Source organism: Rhinolophus hipposideros (genome assembly GCF_964194185.1).
Source record: "Rhinolophus hipposideros genome assembly, chromosome: 5".
NCBI lineage: Eukaryota > Metazoa > Chordata > Mammalia > Chiroptera > Rhinolophidae > Rhinolophus > Rhinolophus hipposideros.
Window position 1 is genome coordinate 31,359,833 of NC_138051.1, and position 21,843 is coordinate 31,381,675.

The window sequence follows — 21,843 nt, forward strand, 5'->3', positions numbered from 1 at the left end:
TGATTATTGATATATGAGGACGTACTATGGCCATTTCATCTTTTGTTTTCTGATTGTTCTATAGTTTCATCGTTTTCTTTTCCCTTGTGTTTCTGTGTGCGCTTTTAATTTGGTGGTGTTCTATCATTTTTTTCCCTTCCATTTTCTCTTTTTCTTTGTTACGTGTCTCAGTTATAGATTTTTGTTTTGTGGTCACCATTAGGTTTATGCAACTAAAACTTTGATATGTACAATTCTTTTTCTTCTGATTGCATCTTATCTCTGTTCATCTATGCAAGTTCAGTCCTTTAACCTCTCCCATTTCATTTGTTGTTACAAATTATCCCTTTTTATGCTGTACATTCAGTTTCCAAATTGCAGAAGCTTTAGCAGCTAAGAAGAAATGTAAAGCATTGCTTTAAATGCTTTTGCCCCCTTTAACCTTTATGTTAAAATTAAATATTTAATGACATATTATGAAAAAGAGTTGCAATTTCTGCTCCTGACTGTGTTTGTCATCTTACTCACAGTTTTATATCTTTTTCTTCATAGTTACTATTTAATGAGTATCTACCATCTGTAATCCTCACAATAATTTTCTGTGGTGTAGTAGTATTCCTGTTGTATACATAGTAAATTAAGACTAAGAAATATTAGACCATTTTCCCAGCGTTACATGAATAGTGTATGGTAGAGCTAGGATGTCACTTGAACTTTATCTGCTTCCAAATCCTGTGTTCTCTTTTCACTATGCCTCGTGTGTTTGCTCCAGGACAGATGCACAACTATCACAGTGGCCCTCTCTTTACCAGTTTCACTCATCATCACCATCATTGCTCTTCTCCCAGTCTTCCACAACTCAGTAAATGGCATCTCTGTTCATGTAATTGCTCTAGAAAAAACTTTGACTCCTTTCTTTCTCTCCCACCCCATATTCCGTCCATCAGCATGCTAATCTTGTGAATACTTCCTTTGAGACATTCCCAGCATCTGACCGCCAGTACTTCTGACTTGATCCAAACTACCATTATGTTTTCTTGGATGATAGCAAAAGCCTTCTGTTTCCTAATTCCTCTACTGCCTCATTTGCCTCCTGCAATCTACCCTCCAGACAACAGCTAGAGTGATCATGTTAAAACAAACCCAAACCTCTCAATGGCTTCCTAGCTCACTCAAAGTAAAATCAAAAGTCCTTACTATGTCCTCCAAAGGCACCGCATGATCTGTGCCCCTCTCTCCCACCACACACATCCATCTCTTACCCCGTATCCTGTCATTTTTACCCCGCTATTCTGTCTGGTAACTTGGCCTCCTTGCTATTCATTGGACGTGCCAACACATGCCTGCTTCAGGATCTTGACATGGTTCTCTCTGCCTAGAATGTTCTTCCTGCAGATGTTTGTTTGGCTAGAGGGCTCACTTGAAGTTTCTGGTCAGATGTCACATTATCTGAGAGACCCTTTTAGACTCAGTATCTAAACTAGCACAGAAACCATCCCCTCTCCCCATTCTCTCTATTCCCTTACTCTGCTTTTTTTGTTTGTTTTATAACTCTTACCACTCTTGACATATAATGTAGTACATTATTTGTTTATTGTTTGTCTCTTCCCCACAAACATAAGCTCTTTGACAGGGATTTTTGTTGCTGCATTTCTAGTAATTAGATAACATTTCACATGTAGAAGATGCTCAAAAATATTTATTGAATAAATGAATGAAAAAAACTACAAATTTTAGAGTAACATGGACATTATCTTTGCAGACTAACTCATGAGCTGTCTTTCCAGAAGATATCGTCACTTTCTCAATTTTTACCATCTTCACTACAGTCATTATCATACCTTTCTAAGATTTCTGCAGTAGACTCCTAATTGGTTCCGTTTTTACTCGTACTCCCTCCACAGTCCATTCTCCAACCAACAGCCTGCATCTTTTAAAAAGTTAACCAGACCTTTTATGCTACTTAAAACCTACCATTGTTTCACATCATTTTTAAAGTAAAATTCACACTTTTACCATGGTCTGCAATACTACAACATGTATCTGTTATCTGATTTGCTGACCTGTATTTTTAAACCACTTTCCTACTCACCGTGCTTTCGCCACATTAATGTTTCCCAAACATACCAAGTTTATTCCCATTTTAGGGCCTTTGCATAAATACTCTGCCCTGATCAGTCTTTTTCAAGATCCTCTCGTCTGTCTCCCTTACATGTAGGTCTCATCTGAAAGATTATTTCCTCAGAAAGGCCTTCACTGTCCACTCAATCCAAAATAGCCTTTCCATTCACTCTTCTTCATTTTGGCTTATAATGAGTGTTATAAAAGAAAATAATTGTGGTTATTCATTTTCTTTTATTCTTTATCTCACCAAATCTGCATAAGAATAGGAAATTTGTCTCTTATTTACTGCTGTATTCCTAGCCCGTGGAAAAATGCCTGGCACTTGCCAGTTACTCAAATGTTTCAGTGGATGGATGGTTGAAAGAAGCTTTGTGATAGTTGTGGGGTACTTCGTAAAGCTACAGAATCTCGGGATCCTCCCATGAGATCGAGTCATTAGGGTTAGTTATGTGACCCAGGAATTTGTAATTTGACAATTATTCCAGCTGGTTCTTTTGACTAGGCAAATTTGGAAAATGCTGGTTTAATGGAAATATTGCTGAATGAATGAATGAGTAAATAGGATTGATGATTCAGAGAGTTATTTTAACCTTGGTATATTAATATGAATTAGTTGAACGTTTCTCAAAGTGTATACCATCTAACACTAATTACACAATGTGTTTGATGAAAAACAAATTATCTCTTCTGATATACTCAGAAATGCCCAATATTATATTCTTCTTTTATAGATTAGTTAAGCAACAATTAGCATATTGAAGGATTTGATAAATTGTAATTATCGAAATCTAATTGACTATTAAATAGATTTGTCAAAATTACTTACCATCCCTGCCCCAAACCATGTCTCACCAGGTCCCTATTAGTATACTATAGAAGGTGCACTGAGCAGTAGCACTGCACATGAAGTTCAGTCCATGATTCAGTGCTGCTGCCACAGCTTATTCTCTCCATGGTTAGCTGTCTACACAGGTCCTGGACGTGGGCACATAGTTTGAACTAAACTATAAATCCCAGCAGAAATTATCTTTTTTGGCCAGAAGTAGACTCTAAATGCCTTTTCAAAAATTAATATTCTTATTATATTAAAAATCAAAGAAGGATCTTTTGACTCTCCTTTATGGAGTAAGACTGGAAACATAAAGAACTACTGATTTATTAACTTTTTGTATGTATTGCTTTATAGTTCCATCTTACTGCTTAATTTTACTTTGCCTAAAATTACCTGATATTTTTCAACCATTTATTTATTTAAACCCAGTTAATCACATGTTAATTTTTCTCGGTCTATCTAATTTAATTGCAGTAAGTTCAAAATCTATATGAAGAGCATAGGTTTTTCAGGTTTTACCTTATTTCAACTTGTTTTCCCTCTCAGGTTTGTCACTCAATGAAGACCTACCCATGTGGAGATGCAGAATCTAATAAATATGAGTGTTAGAGTAATTGTCTTTGCTTTCATCTTTAATCATCTTTGCCTAAATCTGAGTCAGATGTTTTCCTACGATGATAGTGCTTCTTTGTTTTTTACAATTCAGAGTCTATAAAATTAGGAATGTGTTAAGACTGGTGGTTTCAGGTATTTGGTATCCTGAAATAGTTTTTGTAGTATGTCTAGATAATCTAGACAGTAGCATAATAAGCTAATTGTCCTGAGGTATATTCATGTGATCATACTTACGTCTTCGTCTAAGCAATTAGTTTTCACTATTTATTGTGTTAATGAAATGACTCATTCTATCTTTAATGAAGACAAACCTACACTGAGTTTTAGATGCAAGTTTTAGATACAGGCTTAGCTTTATTTGCTTCAAATTCACTACCGATAGTAGATGAAGTGATTATCAAAGAAAATTTAGAAAAAGTTTATGGACAAACTAGGAGAAATAATCAAGCTTTTTAGAAAAATTGTTTACAGAGGTAGTTTTGCATGTGAGTACCACCCGTTTTTCTCTCTCTCTCTCTCTGTTTTCTAAGGCACTTGACAAGAAACTGAATAAAATCTCTGTTCCGTACCATTTATGCAGGATAAATTAAATATGAGCAAGTGCCTTATGTGTAAAACTACTGTGTCATTATTGTTAATGAGGAAATATTTTCAGTTCACTTTTTCAATTGCAAAAAGGTTGTTTTGTTTTTTATTTGCACTACCGTTCTAACCGGTAGAGTATCACAGGCTTTTGAGTATAGCCTGCTTATATTATGACCTAGGAGGAGCTTTATTTATTATGACCACAGAAGAGTAAAATCGGTTACATTATTAGCCCCCTGTTCTTATTACATGAAGTAATTTGGTTAAAATAAATGTCATTTTGTGTAACATTTAGGGACAACTCCCAGTCTCAGGCAAACTTGGGTGTGCCCTCACCTGTGGTAAAGGCAGAAACATGTTAAATGGGAGTGTTCGGATATAGGACAATAGAAGGATGCCCAGACATATCTCAACAATGTTGACGGCTCTACACAGTTTGGATTGCATACCCAGAAACACCCTTCAGCTTAAACCCATTTACCAGTTAGGATTTTTACAGGCATGCCAGGTTTCATTCTGCTGGCTTCGTGAGCCATTTTACTCCTGGATTCTCCCTTATTTCAGCTCTTACATATAGCATTAATGAAGCATCTACAGGTCTTGGGGGTTAATATCCCACTTATCAAATAAGTAAAGACTGTTCCCCATCCCTTAATTATATGAAATGAAAAATGAAAGTTTAAGTTAACTTGGAACGAACTACACAAAAGACTTCTTTGTGCTCATCTCAAAATGGGGTGTTCAAAGGAAGAGTCCTGGTTTGGCTCGAGAATACATATACATCACTTAAGCCCAGCTCAAAAGGCAAGGAAGTATACAGTACAGAAGGACGTAATTAATTCTTTTTAAGAAAAAAAGTCTGAACACACAATGGGATTTATAGATGATGTAATACAGAATTGTACACCTGAAATCTATGTAAATTTACTAACAATTGTCACCCCAATAAATTTAATTTAAAAAATAAAAAAAGAAAGAAAAAAAAAAAGGAAAAAAGTCATTCATATTCCCACCTCTAAATTCACACCTACTCTGCCTGAGGAATGTGAGATGTTTTTCCATTTTTTATTCGTAGATACATTCCCTAACAATTCCAGATAACTTGTTTTAGGCTATTGTACTTTGTTTTAGAACAAGAATGTTAGAATTACAGAGTACTGAGAAGCATAACATAGGTTCTCAAGACATCAAGACTATGTCTCTAACCTTTCTCTTTGGCAGTAATGTGATGTGTCTTTGGCCATCTATCAACCCAGGTATTTGTCTTCTCAACTATAAATATAAAGATCCAAGGTTCTCAACTTTGTTCTGTCCTAGCAGACCTGATCAATAAAGGCAGACACGACAGACAGCAGCTGGGAGTCAAAATCTTGAGAAGGATGTCGGTATAGTTTTAGGAAGAAAAACAGAAGATGCCGATAACGCCTCTCTGAACTTTTCTTTTAGAATCACTAGAGTAGATCTAGATGACCAAAGTTCTGGTTCTAAAATTCTGTGTCTTTCTCACTCTTCTTCCATACCATTATACACCTGCTTCTCTAATGATGGGGCCTGAATTTTCCCCTTCTCCAGGGGTGGTGGGGTGGGGAGAGGGGGAGAGGGAGAACATCTAATATATTCACTACTATGGAACTGTTATTCCTACTTTGTCTTATATGCAAGAGCAATCCATGTTCTTTTTTTAATCTTTATTTTTTTTATTGAGGTATAATTGACATAGAAACATTATGTTAGCTTCAGGTGTACAACATGATTTGATATTTATATATATTGTAAAAAGATCACCACGATAAGTCTATTTAACACCTGACACCATACATAGTTACAGAATTTTTTTTTCTCGTGATGAGATAAATCCAATTTTGTCATGGTGCTTGGTCCTTCAAAGGTATTGTTGAATTTGGTTTGCTAATACATATTTTGTTGAGGATTATTGCATCTATGTTCATCAGGGATATTAGCCTGTGATTGATTTTCTTTTCTTATGGTGTCCTTGTCTGATATCAGGGTAATGCTGGCCTTGTAAAACGAGTTTGGAAGTATTCTCTCCACTTCTGTTTTTTGGAAGAATTTGAGAAGGATTGGTGTTTATTCTTCTTTGAATGTTTAGTAGAATTCACTAGTGAACCGTATTGTTGATTTAGATAGGATATAATATGAGTGTAAATTAAAACTGGAAATTCACGTGCTGTTATGTTGGGAAAATATGTTAGAATAGAAAACTGGAATTTCTCTTTTTCAAAACCATTTGTTAAGTATTCTCATTGGTTCTTTGTCTCTGTGATGCTTAAAGTGTTCAATTCAATTAAGTAAACATTTATATCTATAAACACCATGGAAGATATTATTTGAATTTTCTCTAAAACAGTAATTCTTAAATTTTTTTGGATCTTGGACCTCTTTGGCAGTCTGAAGCCTACAAATTCCTTTTCAGAATGTTTTTAAATGCTACGATAATACACATATAAATACATATATGATTAAAAAGAACATTGTTACACTAAAGTACAGTTATCAAAATATTAAACTTGTGATCTAATGATATAAGTGCTTCTTTATCAATACATTGAATAAAACCTAGCACCCATCCTAATAATTACCATAATTTTAGAGTAGTATTGAACCTGAAAGATATTGAGATATGTGCAGCAACTACAGTGTGACATGAAAATATCCGATATTTATTGTTGACAAAATTACAGGTACTTTTATGTAGTTTGTTGCCTACATTACATTGGAGAAAATACTGAACTGCCATTAGAGGTTACTAAAAATAAAGATGTAACTTCTTTTCCCATTTTTTACAGACCCCACCCCACCCCTGGTCTGAAATTTTTATTTCCAGACACATTCCAGGAAGCCAGATGTAATCCCTTGTATCTCAAGAGACTTAATTTTTTAGGAAAGTAGAGCTGAATCTTTTCCTTATTTAGCCCTTAATGCTTTTAATCCTTTAAAATAAACAAATGGTTGGTTTGTGAAATAGTGGTTGTCAGTATGTGTTGCATTAGGAACTCGGCTTATGGCCACTAATTTTATGATAGATTACTGAATAAATAAAGGTTTATAAAATCCAGTTTGTCATTTTTATCTTAAAGTCAAGTCAGAACATATCTGCTTTAGTTATGTCTTGATTTTGAGCTGTTATGGTCACATGTCATATGTTCCTTTGTCATTGAAGAGAAAATGGAACTGTGTTGTAAGCCCTAAATCATCCTTTTACTTTAGGAAACTGGTATGGCTTGGTCAAATTTGTATGATTATCTTCTTTTAATTTACATTTTATTGTAGTGAAATATATAACACAAAACCTATTTTAACCATGTTTAAGAGCACAATTCATGGCATTAATTACATTCACAATGTTGTATAACCATTACCACTATTTCCAAAATTTTGCATCACCCCACACAGAAATTCTGTACTCATTAAAAAATAACATCCGATTTGCCACTCCCTCCCCCAGCCCCTGATAACTTCTAATCTACTTTCTGTCTTTTTGAAAATATGCCTTTTCCAGATATTTCATATAAATAGAATTATAAAATATTTGTTCTGCATTCAGCTTAGTTCACCTAGAGTAGTGTTTTCAAAGTTCATCCATGTTGTAGCATGTATCAGAACTTCATTCCTTTTTTATGACTGAAAATATTCCATTGTAAGTATATCCCACATTTTGTTTTATCAGTTCATTTTTTGAAGGACATTTGGATTGTTTCTGCATTGTGGCTATTGTGAATAATGCTGCTATAGACATTTGCATACAAGTGTCTGTTTGAGTCCCTGTTTTCATTTCTTTTGGATATATACCTAGGAGTGGAATTGCTGGGCTGTGTGGTAATTTTATTGTTTAACTTTTCATGGAAGCAGTGTGATTATTTTTTATAATAGTTTATTATATTTTTATTATCCTTTCATTAATGTTTCTTGAGCACTAAAAAAATTTTTTGGCTTATTTCCTTGGTTGACTTTTGTTGCTTAAGAAATTGTTTGCTTTGGTCATTCATTTTTTTTCTTTTCTTTTCAATTGTTTGTTTTTCAGACCCGAGTCAGAACTCCATCACAGGGGAACACAGCCAGCTGTTAGGTATAGTATTACTGTGGGGATTGACTCTCTAAAGTTACCCTTTTCCCCACTTACACTAAAAGATATTATTCCTTCTCTCATTCTATTTTCTATCCCCTGCTTTTCTACTTTTCACTCAACTTTTTTTCCTGCTCTTTCTATTCTCAACTTGGTAAGTTTTAGGAAAACTACTTCTGCAATTGATTGCTAAGACTCAATTTAGTTACAGTAAGAATAATTTTAATATAAGTGCCAAATCATCATGTTGTACATTTGAAACTAATATAATGTTGTTTGTCAATTATACCTCAAAAAATAAAAAAGGTAATTTTACATGGTCTGTGGTTTTAAAAGAATCTATAAGGATTGGAGCTTGTTTTTTACATAATTTTTGAAAATAAGATATAATACTCTATAATATCTTGGACTTTGCAGCTACTTTTCCCTTCCTGTTATTTTTATTGGTCTTATACTCACTTTCACTTTAATTACTGAAAGTACTTCATAAATAGTATGGCCTTAAGTGAGCTGTAGAAATTGATATTTCTGTTCCTTATCTGTGAAATAAATTATGGAAATGAATTGATTTTCTTTAGGTGTCACTTATTTAAATTGCAGTAAGCTTGTAATTTGACAAGAATTTCATGACATCTCAGAAGTGATACATTTTTAAACATAAAAATAAAACATACTCAGTGAGGAATTCAGACAACAAAAAAATATATAGTATAAAGAAAGTAAAAGCCCTCCAGAGCATCTTCTTCCCACCATCTCACCTCTAATCCCCTGAGGGACTGTTGACCCTTTCTTGGGAATTCTTCTAGAAATTTTTAATTACACATTTTCATATTATATATGACTTTTCTCCTTTTTCTGTCAGTTGAAATATACAACTGTTCTGTGACTTCCTTTTTTTCTACTTAACATTATCTTGGATATCTTCTATCAGTACATAAAGATCTCCCTCATTTCTTTGTGGTAGAATAGTAATCTGTTGTATTCCTATGCTATAATTTTACTCAGCCACTTCCTTATTCATGAGCATTTAAGTTATTTATAGGTGTTTTACTGTTACAAATTATGTTGCAGTGAACATCTTGTACATATATCCTTGCGTTCTCATTGCCAGTATTTGGTAGAATTAATTCCTAACAGTGGAATTCTTTGCTTAAAGGGTATGTCCAATTTCAAAAAGATACATAAATTTAAATTCCCACTAATAAGGAGTAAGGAGGCATACTCAGCTCCCTGTCACAAAAGTAGGTATTATCCAAAATGGGAAGGAAGAAGTCAAATTGTCACTTTTTGTGGATGACATTATTCTTTATATAGAAAACCCTAAATACTCCACCAAAAATCTATTAGAAACAATAGACAATAAACAAATACAGTAAAGTTGCAGGATACAAAATCAGAGTACAGAAATCCACAACATTCCTATATACTAACAATGAAATTTCAGAAAAAGAAATAGAAAAAAACCCCCACGCAATTCCTTTTGCAATTGCAGCAAAAAGAATAAAATACCTGGGAATAAATTTAACAAAGGAAGTGAAGGGAAGGACCTATACAGTGAAAACTACACAACATTATTTAAAAAAAAATTGAAGAAATCACAAAGAAATGGAAAGATATTCCATGTTCATGAATTGGAAGAATCAGCATAGTTGAAATGGCCATATTACAGATTTAATGCAATCCCCATCAAAATCCCAATGGCATTTTTTAAAGAAATAGAACCAAAAAAATCATCAGATTTGTATAGAAGCAGAAAAGACCCCGAATAGCCAAAGCAATCCTGAGAAAAAAGAGCAAAGCTGGAAGTATCACACTCCCTGACTTCAGGTTACATTCGTATGCTACAAAGCAACCATAATCAAAACAGTATGGTATTGGCAGAAACACACACACACACACACACACACACACACACACACACACACACACACTAATGGAACAGAATTGAGAGCCCAGAAAACAACCCATATATAAATGGGCAAATAATTTTCGACTAAGGAGCCCAAAACCTACAACGGAAAAAAGAAATCCTCCTCAATAAATAGTGCGGGGAAAACGGGAAAGCCATGTGCAAAAGAATGAAACTAGACTCTTTGTCACCATACACCAAATTAACTCAAAATGGATCAAAGACCTAAATATAATACCTGAAACAATAAATATATAGAAGGAAACATAGGTACTAAACTTATGGACCTTGGACTGAGAGAGGGTTATATAAATTAGACCTCAGAGGCAAGGGAAGTAAAAGCAAAAATAAATGAATGGGACTGTATCAAACTAAAAAGCTTCTCCACAGCAAAAGACACCACCAACAAAACAAAGAAACATGTATCCGTTGGCCATTTGTTTGTCTTCTTCAAAGAAGTATCTGTTCAGGTCCTCTGCCCATTTTTTAACTGGATTGTTTGATTTTTGGTGTTGAGTTGTATGGGTGCTTTATATATTTTGGATATTAGCCCCTGTCGGAGGTGTTGTTTGCAAATATCTTCTCCCATTAGGTTGGTTTGCAAACAATACCTCCGACAAGGGGCTAATATCCAAAATATATAAAGCACCCATACAACACTCAACACCAAAAATCAAACAATCCAATTAAGAAATGGGCAGAGGACCTGAACCAGACACTTCTCCGAAAAAAACAAATGGCCAACAGATACCATGTTTCCCCGGAAATAAGACCTAGCCAGACCATCAGTTCTAATGCATCTTTTGGAGCAAAAATTAATATAAGACTCGGTCTTATTTTACTGTAATATAAGACTGGGTCTTTATAATATAATATAATGTAATGTAATGTAATATAATATAATATATAATACGTTAATTTTTAATATATCAGGGCTTATTAATTTTTGTTCTAAAAGATGCATTAGAGCTGATAGTCCAGCTAAGTCTTTTTTCTGGGGAAATGGTATATGAAAAGAAGCTTGACTTCACTAGCTGTCAGGGAAATGCAAATCAAAACCACAATGGGGGCAGCCAGTTGACTCGGTTGGTTAGAGGGCCGTGCTCGTAGTGCCAGGACCTCTGGGTCAGTCCCCACAGGGGCCAGTGAGCCGTGCCCTCCACAACTAGATCGAAAATGACAACTTGGAGCTGAGCTGCGCCCTCTACAACTAGATTGAAAAACTACGACTTGACTTGGAGCTGATGAGTCCTGGAAAAACACTCTTTCCCCAATGGAAAAAAAAACAAAAAACCCACAATGAGATATCACCTCACACCTGTTGGAATGACTATTATCAACAAGACAAACAAGTGTTGGAAAGGCTATGGAGAAAAGGGATCCTACCCTCATATACCACTGGTGGGAATGTAAATTTGTATAGCGACTATGGAAAACAATAAGGAGGTTCCTCAAAAAATTAAGAATAGAATTACCATGTGATCCAGCAATCCCTCATTTGGGTATCTACCTGAGAATTTTAAAAACATTTATTCATAAAAATATACGAACCCCTATATGTTCATTGCAGCATTATTTACAGTGGTCAAGAAATGGAAACAAAGTGTCCTTCCATAGGTAATTGGATAAAGAAGATATGGTATGTATATGTGTTGGAGTATTACTTGGCCATAAGAAGATAAAACAGTGCCATTTGCAACAATATGGATGGATCTTGAGGTTATCATGCTAAGTGAAATAAGTCAGATGGAAAAGGGCAAGAACCATATGATTTCACTCATGTGGAATGAGCAACAAATGAACAAATAAAGACACAGGCAATAGTATGGTGGTTACAAGAGGGAAAAAGGGGTGGGAGAAGGTAGAAAAGGGTAAAGGGGGTCAAATATATGGTGACAGAAGGAAAATTGACTTTGATTGGTGAACACACAATGCAGTATACAAATGATATAGAATTGTACACTTGAAACCGATTTAATTTTATTAATCAGTCACCCCCAATAAATTTAGCCAAGTTTTTAAAAAGTAGGTATTATCAATCATAATTTTTTTTTACCTAAATGGTAAAAAATGTCATCTTAAGTTTGTACTTCTTTATAAGTAAGGTTAAGTACTTTTAAATATATTAACAGCCATTGTGTGTGTGTATCTTTTGATTTGAGTCTTATTTTGATTTGTACATTGCTGAACTTTTAGCTATTTGAATATGTGCAAAGCATCTGTATAAAAATATAAGCTATCAAAAATTCTGAAGTAGGTAAAGTACTTGTTTGCTTTTATTAAAGGTTCAGAAAATTTATTAAACTAGAATACTCCTTTTCTGCTCTTTCAAGGTTAAGGATGTAAGTTTCTGGTATTCTCATTCCTTTGAGTAAGTTTACATCCTGGAACAGTACCTGACGCCCGAAGTGTTAAATAAATATTTGTTAAGGAAATGGTTTGACATACATATTAGGTTGGTGCAAAAGTAATTGCGGTTTAAAAAGTCAAAAACAGCAATTACTTTTGCACCAACCTAGTAGCTAGAAATCTGATCACCGGGGTTCGAGCCTCATGGTGTTGGGCTGTTACCATCCTCATTTTTATATTTTCATATTGGATAGTTATTTAAACTGTTCAAAATTAGTCTTCTGAATATAAAAATGTTATATTTGGATCAGGAATGGTTAAGACTTCAGAAGGTTTTGCCATACCATGAAAAAGTATATTTCCCCCTAAACTATTAAGTTGTTTGTGTCTTGGATATATGCTGACAGGTAGAGAAGCTTGAGAGTAGATCATCTGACCAGGAACATGTGTGTAATGGAGGTAGGGAAGGACTTAGCTAATGAAATGTACAGTTGGGGGAGGTGGTACTGTTCCAGTGTTACTAAACTGGATTTTGTTTCCAATTAAGCACTTGTAGTGAAAGATAGCAGGTGAATTGTAGGCAAAAAGACATCACATGTGATTGTGAAGGAAAGGTACTCTTAGCCAGTATTAGGCAAAAACCCTAATAGTATTTGCAGAAAGACTACTCCAGACATTAATTTCATTTGGCAACCTACAGTTGCATTCTATTTTAAATAAACTTGGCAATTTATCCAGAGCCTTCTGGCCAGATCCTCAGGTAAGTTCATCTGCGATCCTGGGTTCTCTGTCTTAGGTTCATTGGTTCAGATTATGCTCTTTTTTTTTTTTCTCATGCTCTAATAACTGCCATCTTCTGTCTCCCATTTTAAGTATCTTTGTTTTAACTACAGCCTCAAAATCTTTAAAAGACTGATTTGTTTTTTAAAATGTTTGCAAAAGAGTGAAAGATGATATTTTATTTTCTAATTATCTTATAGTTCCTCAGAAAAAGCACTGATAGCTTCAATTAAAATATTGTCAGTTCTCTGATAAAAAAAACTCACGTAGGATAATTTGGCCTAGTAGGTGAAAAACTGGTTCAATTGCCTTGCTTATTGCATAGAATTTATAATAGCATTTTACAAACCTTCTAAGTATTTTTCTTGTCAAAAGGGTACAGCTATTTTAATGTACCTGCTGTTCCCACTGACTCATCAGATCTCTTACAAAACTCAGGGTCATGCTGAGGAAATGTGGGAAAGAGTGAAACTGCTATTGTGATAAAGAATCAAGCAGTACACTTATGATTTATGACCTTTCTCTCTCTCTCTGCATAATTTTCAATTTAAAAAATTTTTGAAAGTAACAGGAAATGAGCAGTGGGCCTTGGCATTTTAACAACAAGTTTTACTAAACATTCAGGAAAAATAATTCTGCTTTTCTACAGTTTCTTTCAAGGAATAGAAAAACAAGTAAACACTCCCCAACCCAGTTGGAGGCTTGCGTAACCTTGATACCAAAACTTAACAATGACAATATGAGTAAAATAGAGGCCAGTTTTACTTATGAACACAGACACAAATATCCTGAACAAAATATTTGCAATCTGAATCAAGCAATATATTTTCAAAATTGCCTCTGTAACCAAGTTGGGCATCTGCTAGAAAGACATGGTTGATTTACCATTAAAAAACAATTTATGTAATTCAGTGTATTAACAGATTAAAGGAGGAATATCATACAACCACCGTAATAGATGTAGGAAAAACATTTGATTTGTAACATATCCAATATTTAAATTCATGGGTTCATAATGATACTTAAAAAAAACTGGTCACCTATGGAGTATTTTAGTGAACAAATTCATTATTCTGAGAATTGGTGAAGAGAGGGAAAGAATGAAGTGTTTATCTTGCCTTTATACCAATGGATAACCAAATAGGATATTAGAAGAAGTGGCTCATTATAAAAATATTTCAGCTAATAAATGAAAGAATAATAATGTAATAGAATCAGAATTTTATCATTTTGTAACCTCTCATAAATCAGTGGATCCAGGCATTAATTATCAATATAGTTGCTAGTATCTCAGAGAGAAAAACAACCAGATGACATATACTTCCTGATAGAAGATCAAAATACCACTATGAAGGAGTTTTCCTCCTTCTCCCACCTAAAAATACTGAATGTGGTTAAGCCTCTAGACCCAACCACCAATTTATAGGAAATAACAACAAAAACTTAAACACTAAACTATTGTCTGTCTATGAGTTTTTGTTTCTTTGTCTTGTTCCTTTGTTGCTTTCAGTTTTATATCCCATATATCAGTAAAATCATACGGCTCTCAACTTTTTCTGACTTATTTTGCTTAGCATAATAATCTCAGGATCCATCCACGTTATTGCAAATGGCACTTTTCATCTTTTCTTATGGCAGAATAGTATTCCATTGTGTATATATACCACATCTTCTTTAACCATTGTCGCCCCAATAAACTTTATCTTAAAAAGAAAAAGTTAAACATCACATGGATGCCATCATCAAAATTCAGATCATCAGAAACTACTGAACAAATAACACATTTCTTCAAATAAATTGCAAAGAAAAAGAGAAGGCTAAAGCTTAAGAGATACAGCAACCAATCATAATGTATGTCTTATTTGGCTACTGATCCATATAAACTTGAAAATAAAAAACATAATTTATAACATTTGAGACAACCTTTCATTTTCACATAGTTGCATAATTCAAACCCAGACCTGTGCCAAAGAAAATTAAGTACATTTACTTCTCTCCTGCCCAGCTCAGACCAGCAAAAGGCCATTTAACAAGACCAGGAAGAATTTGAAACTGACTGTAGGCACACACTGCACTGTAAGTGGTAATTGACAAAAGCAACATTATAGAAGCAATAGCACCACAACAGTAAAGTTTTTATAAAGAGCAAGACATTTGGTAACCGTTTTTTTGTTTACAAAAAAATGTGTACCATAAAAAAATGGAAATCTGAAATCTTTAGTAGAACCAATGGTACTCCTATCAGTTTTCATTTGAATTGTATAATGAAATGCTGGTGAGTTTCACAGTAATATCAGCATTATTTGGATAGTAAAATGAGAAAATAAGAAACATAATAGTGATCTGATAGGCTGTTTAATTCAAAGCATTACTGAGGCCAGTCTCAGTAGGTATCCTCCAAAGGAATCTTCTTGGTATCCTGAAACAGCCCTAGCATATGGATTCAGTTCTCAGTTCCTGCAGAATAAGATTATTTGCTATTCAGAAATTCTAGAACTCCCATTCCATTTGGGGTTTCCTGGGATCACAGTAGTGACCCAGACTGCTGAAGGCTGTACATGCTGTTCTGCATGATTTCCCACCAAGATATTCAGACCGAGAATTGATCGATGTCTTTCTGTAAAACCACTCCTGATTTTATGCCTGATTGATCCATGCCTTTCAGTTAACCACTCCTAATGAGAGCTGTTTTCCTTGCCTGATTGACCAGGAACTCTGTGGGACCCTCCCATTCCACAGCACCACTGCAAGTAGACCTTGGGTAGGACAATCTTGGAGGCATCATTGGTCTTATAAATGTAGACAAAGTCTCCAAGGACATTCTTCTGCCTCTACAAAAGGAAGCAAGCGAGCAAATGGGAGTTGGATGAGAAATAGCCAGGACCAGAATTCTGAAAGTTAAAGTGGTTGCACTTGAAACTTGAGAGTAAAGTGGCCCCAAACAGATGTGACAGGACTGCAGCAATGGCAGCCAGAGCTTCCAGGAGATGGCTTGGACCAGTAGGCAGCAGGATGGGGCAGGATTGTTCTGAGGCCAGATTTTTATAGCAAGAATATATTGTAAGGCTGTTGAACTGCAGGGAAATGGTGTGCTGAAGCTGGGACTCCTACTCCTGTAACCCTCAAGAGGGATGAAATGGTCCTGAGTCTGGGATACAAAACTATTAAATCAAACAATAAAGCATGCAGTTCAGAAAGATGAGCATACTACTCAGGAATCAAAGACTGTAGAGAGAAGGAAAACAAATAGAACTTCTAAAAGAGAAATACGTAATTATTGATATAAAAATGAAATTAAACAGTAGATTAGAAACAGGTAAAGAGTGTTTGTGAACAAAAAGGAAACTACACCTAGACTTACCTTAATGAAAGCTGCACCTAAGAAAATATTTTGAAAGCAGCCACAGAGAAAAGACATGAAAGGAACAACAGAAAGGCAGAAGTATTCTCCACAGCAAAACAGATAACAATGTTTTAAAGTGTTTGCAAAAGTTTTACTATCCTAGAATTATGCTTATCAGGACACTCAGGAATAAGGGCAAAATACAGGCAATTGTAGGTATATAAAAGCTGAGGACATTTTTCACCACAAAACTTGCTCTATCTAAACTAGTGATTTTCAACTAGGGACAATTTTGCCCCCTAGGGGATATTTGGAAATATATAGACCTTTTTTTATCTTGCTACTGGAGATGCTACTGGCACCTAGTGAGTAGAGACCCGGGAAGCCCTTAAACATCCTACAATGTACTGGACAGTTCCCCCAAGTAAATAATTATTTGGTCTGACATTTCATAGTGCTGAGTTTGAGAAACCCTCCTTGAAAGGAATTCTAAAGTATGTACCTCAAGTAAAAGGAAAATGATCCCAGAAGACTAGTACTCTGAAAAGCAACAAACAATATTGAACAAATGACAAGGTAAACATGGCCCTTGATCCAAGGCAATGTTGTCTTGCTGACATAATTTCAGTGTCTCACTTGTGGAATAAAAAAAAAAAATAGACTACTGGAAATATTAAACACTAATATGTAAGTCCAGAGGAGAGAGTTGGAACTGAAGTGTTTGAAAGTCTTTGTGTTGTTTGGGAGGCTGACAAACTATTGTTTAACTCACTTAACAGTTTGTTTGTTTTTAAGTAAAATATGTGGTAAAATTTTAAGGATAATTGCTAAAAGAATAGAAACAATGGAAACTCCGAGAGGAAAAATGGAATAAGGGAAAAAAAACAAACTAAAAAAATCCAGAAAGAGAAAATGAGAATGAATCATAGAGAAAGAAGGACAAAGAAATAAAAAGAAGGCGGAATCTAATCCAAACATTGCAAAGGTTGATCACTAAACTTGACGATTAAAAAGACAGATTGTCAGATTTTTAAAAATATAGCTCTTGCTGTTTACAAGAGATTTACGTAAAACAGAAAAGGACATTTAACCAAAAGATAGCTAGTATAGTTACTATCTTTTTCCTTCTATTGTCTTGGGATTTATTCTGCTGTCTTTCTAGCTTTCTAAAATAGGTATGTAGCTCATATAATTTTTATTTTTCCTATACTGATGTAAAATTTTAAGGCAGTAACTTTCTTTTGAAGTGCTCCTTTTGCTGGATCCTACAAGTTTCAATAGGTGGTGCTTTCAGTGTCATTCAAATTTTTAAGTATTTTAGTCTTTATCCTTTAGTTGTTTGGCATTCTAAACAGCTTGAGTTGTTTTATTTCTAAATTTGCAAGGAATTTAAAATTTATCTTTTGATAATTAAATTCCTACTTAATTGTTTTTATAGATCAAATTCACAGACATGAAATTTGTTCAGTCTTTAAGATTTAGCATGTAACTTTTTATAAACTTTCCATGTATGTTTGATTGAAATGTACATTCTCTAATTTTGGATACAGAGCATTATGTCCATTAGATGAAGGTTATTCAGTGCGTTAGTTAAATCTCTTTACCCTTGCTTATTTTATCTGCTTTAGCCGTCATTTATTAAGAGAAGTATGTTAAAAATCTCATGTGTAATGGTAGATTTATCAGGTTCTCACTATAGTTCTATCCATGTTTGCCTCAAATATTTTAAGGGATGCATGGATGGATGGCTGGGTGGGTGGATGGATACTTGGATGGATAGATGGCTGGGTGGGTGGATGGATGGATGGATGGATGGGTAGATGGGTGGGTGGGTGGATGGATGGATGTTGTAAGCAGCCTCTTCGATTGGCTTTCTTCCTGGTAGTCATGCCCTTGTGTAATCCTCTCCCCTTTGAGTAAGGATTGGACTTAATGACTTCTTTTAATTAATAGAATATGGCAAAAACGGTGTCACTTTCAAAATGAGATTACCAAAAAACCATGACATCTCTCTTGCACTCTCTCGATGGCTCTTTTTGATTACTTGCTTTGAGGGAATACAGCTACTGTGCTGTAAGCTGTCCTGTGGAGAGGCCCATGTTGCAAGGAACTAAAAGAGGCTTTTAGACAACAGCCTGAAACGAACTGAATCCCACCAATAACAATGTGAATGAATTTGGAAGTGGATATTTCCAAGGCCGTCAAATGAGACCAGTCCTGGCAGACACTTGATTGGTGGCTCGTGGGAGACTGTGAAGTGGAGGGTCCACTAAGCCATGCGCATATGCCTAGCCCACACAGACTGTGAGATACTTGTATTCCCTCTGCCTGAAGTGCAGGCTCTTCCTCACCACCTTACACCAAGGATATGCTACAGCCGGCTCATACCAGCTCATGAGAGCCAGTTGAACTTTCTCCCAAAACCATGTTCATTGAGTTCACATTAGGAGTTTAAAATCGGGATGTGTGAGTATTTACATCATGGAAATTAACAAATCCTAGAAATCAGTATTTTTCTTTGTTTTTAAATTCTGGAGAGCCTTCTTACCTGTGCACCAGTGATCTTACCTGAAGTTGTCCTTCCCTTTCCCAGTCATAATCTATCTCAGTACTTATCTCATTGAACTTATTGCTTCTTGAAATGCCTTGTTTTGTTTTTTGTTTTTACTTATATTCTGTCTTCTGTTACTCCGGTATACTCACAGTTATAGCAGCATCCTTAATTGCCTGCCCACTGCTCTGGGCTCAGGGCCTAGAATAGTGCCCAGCATATCAATAAGAACTTAATAAATACTTGTTGAATTAATTGAATAAATGAATAACTCAAAAGTGATCATTTTAATCTGTGTCATTTTCTTTGGAATTTTCTGGAACCACTACAGAAAGGAAAATTACATTTTCCTTTCTTTTTATAACTTTTTATTATGGAAATTTCCAAAGGTATAGAAAAGTAAACTATCATAATGAATGTCCATTAATCCATTACCCAGCTTCAATAATGTCTTGAAGCCCCCACCTAACTGTTTTCCTGGAATATTATAAAGAAAATTCTAGACATCGTATGATTTTAGGTACCCTTAAAAAATTAATAACCAGTTCATATTCAAATTTCTAATTGTTCCAAAATATCATTTTACATTTTATTTGTTTGAGTCAGGATTCTAACAAGTTTCATACCTTGCAATTGGTCGGTATATCTCTTAAGTCACTTTTAATTTATAAGTTCACCTTTTTTATTTTATGCCATTTGTTTGTTGAAGAAATCAGATATTTCTCATGTAGAATTTGCCACATTCTGAAGTTGATGATTGCATTTTTGTGGTGTTGTTTAACATGTTCCTCCTGTTTTCTGTGAACTGGCCCTTAGATATAAAGGCTTGATTAGATTTAACTTACATTGTTTTAGTCCAGATGCATCAAACGTTGCACAGTGTACTTTTCATTGTATTGCATTAGGAGATTGTGCTATCCCACTTTTAGTGATGTTAAGATTGATCAGTGGGTTCCAGATCACCCTGATCCATCCATTATAAAGTTCTACCTCATCGTTTTAGCAACCATTGATGGTCATTGCCTAGATCCATTATTTCATTAGGGGTTGAAAATTGGGATTTTATTTTACAATGAAATTTTATTTCACTAGTTACCCTGAAATACAGTTGGTATAGGAAAGGAAGGATAACTGCTTGATTCTTTACATTTATTATTTTTCAGAGTTACATGTTTGTTTTTTAGCAACTCTGAAACAGTGACTAGATTTTTAAAATATCATTTTAAATGTTTCATATATTTGCATTTCAATCCATTGCATTATTTTTTTTTAGTGGTCATGTTATTCCACTTTTAGCCAGTGGGAACCCTTTCAGATTGGCTCTTCTGTTCTTTGACATGACCCAGTTATTTTGATAGCATGTTGCCTATTTCCCAAGCTCAACTTATATATATTTAAGGGCATAGAACTTTAATTTAAAAAAATTTTTATATTGGTATCTATTTCTTCAATATTTAAAAATCTTAGTTCTAAGAGGTGGCCAGATGGCTCAGTTGGGTAGAGCACGCGAGGTCTCAACAATAAGGTTGCTGGTTCAGTTCCCACTTGGGATGATGGGCTGCGCCCCCTGCAACTAAAGACTGAAAACGGCGTCTGGACTTAGAGCTGAGCTGCGCCCTCCACAACTAGATTGAAGGACAACGACTTGGAGCTGATGGGCTCTAGAGAGCCACACTGTTCCCCAACATTCCCCAATAAAATTTTAAAAAAAAGAAAATCTTAGTTCTAAATGACATTTGCATGTTTTTTAAATTCTCTTTATCTTCTACCAGACAATTGTAATTATATAACTTACACTGATTCTTAACTTATTTTGATTCTTACAATAAAGAATCAAAGTTAAGTAAGTGCTCAGATAACATAAACACTACTGTCTTAGGGAACCCAGTGTCTTTTATTTTTTCTTCATATCTAGTTCACCACATTCTTGTGGGGTACGTCTTTTAACATAAAAAATATTTGGCAAGTGTTTGTATAAAAATAATATTTGGTGAAATGACCTAATGTCATTTACAAAAGACCAGACAGCCCTAGAGGCAGATTTACTGCCATTGTCAACAGCAACAGTATGGAAAGTAGCCCAAGTCTAGCATAGTGTTGAGTAGTTACTCAGTAAGTATTCTGGGTTTTTTTCATCCTGTATTTCGGTGACTTTAAGAGAGCCTGCTAGGCTAGAATCCTAAGAGAATAGAGTTTCCAGAAGTCTTCATATTGTTAAGAAAAGGAATGACCCATTTTTACTTCTTAGAGATTTGTTTTTGCTCTTGTTGGAGAGGGAGCCACATTCTCCAAGCGCTGCTGATTGAGTTCTACAACTCTCAGATTAAAATTTGGATATGAAAATGGGTTCTGTTGATACAGAGACAACGTACAGTTGTTTTGTGCCAGTGCTTCTTCAATACCAGTGAAAAACTAACTTGTTTTACTTTTTTTCCAGATGATGGGCATAGGAAAGCTCGAAATGCGTATCTCAATAATTCCAATTATGAAGAAGGAGATGAATACTTTGATAAAAACTTGGCACTCTTTGAGGTAATATTTGGGAGGAAACTAGGGAAGAGACTTCAGGAACAGTTTTCAAGATACTGTTTTCTACCTCATTTAGTTTTAAAACAGTACAGGCTGGATAATCTAATAACTGTTATAATACTTAATAACTTGTTATTGTAATTGATTTAATCTATATGATCTA

General features: G+C 34.7%; 1 protein-coding gene across 3 annotated transcripts in view; it reads left to right on the plus strand.

Moving 5' to 3' along the window:
* The window catches only part of SLC12A6 (solute carrier family 12 member 6), an 86,486-nt gene that overhangs the window by 39,704 nt on the left and 24,939 nt on the right, over positions 1 to 21,843 (plus strand). For 2 of the 3 annotated variants that reach the window (XM_081049080.1, XM_081049082.1), the window contains exons 2-3: positions 8,178 to 8,222; positions 21,589 to 21,683. In XM_081049080.1, coding sequence (XP_080905206.1) covers positions 8,178 to 8,222; positions 21,589 to 21,683 — 140 coding nt within the window. The remainder of the gene's footprint in view (positions 1 to 8,177; positions 8,223 to 21,588; positions 21,684 to 21,843) is intronic. The other variant, XM_081049081.1, reaches the window with a different exon arrangement.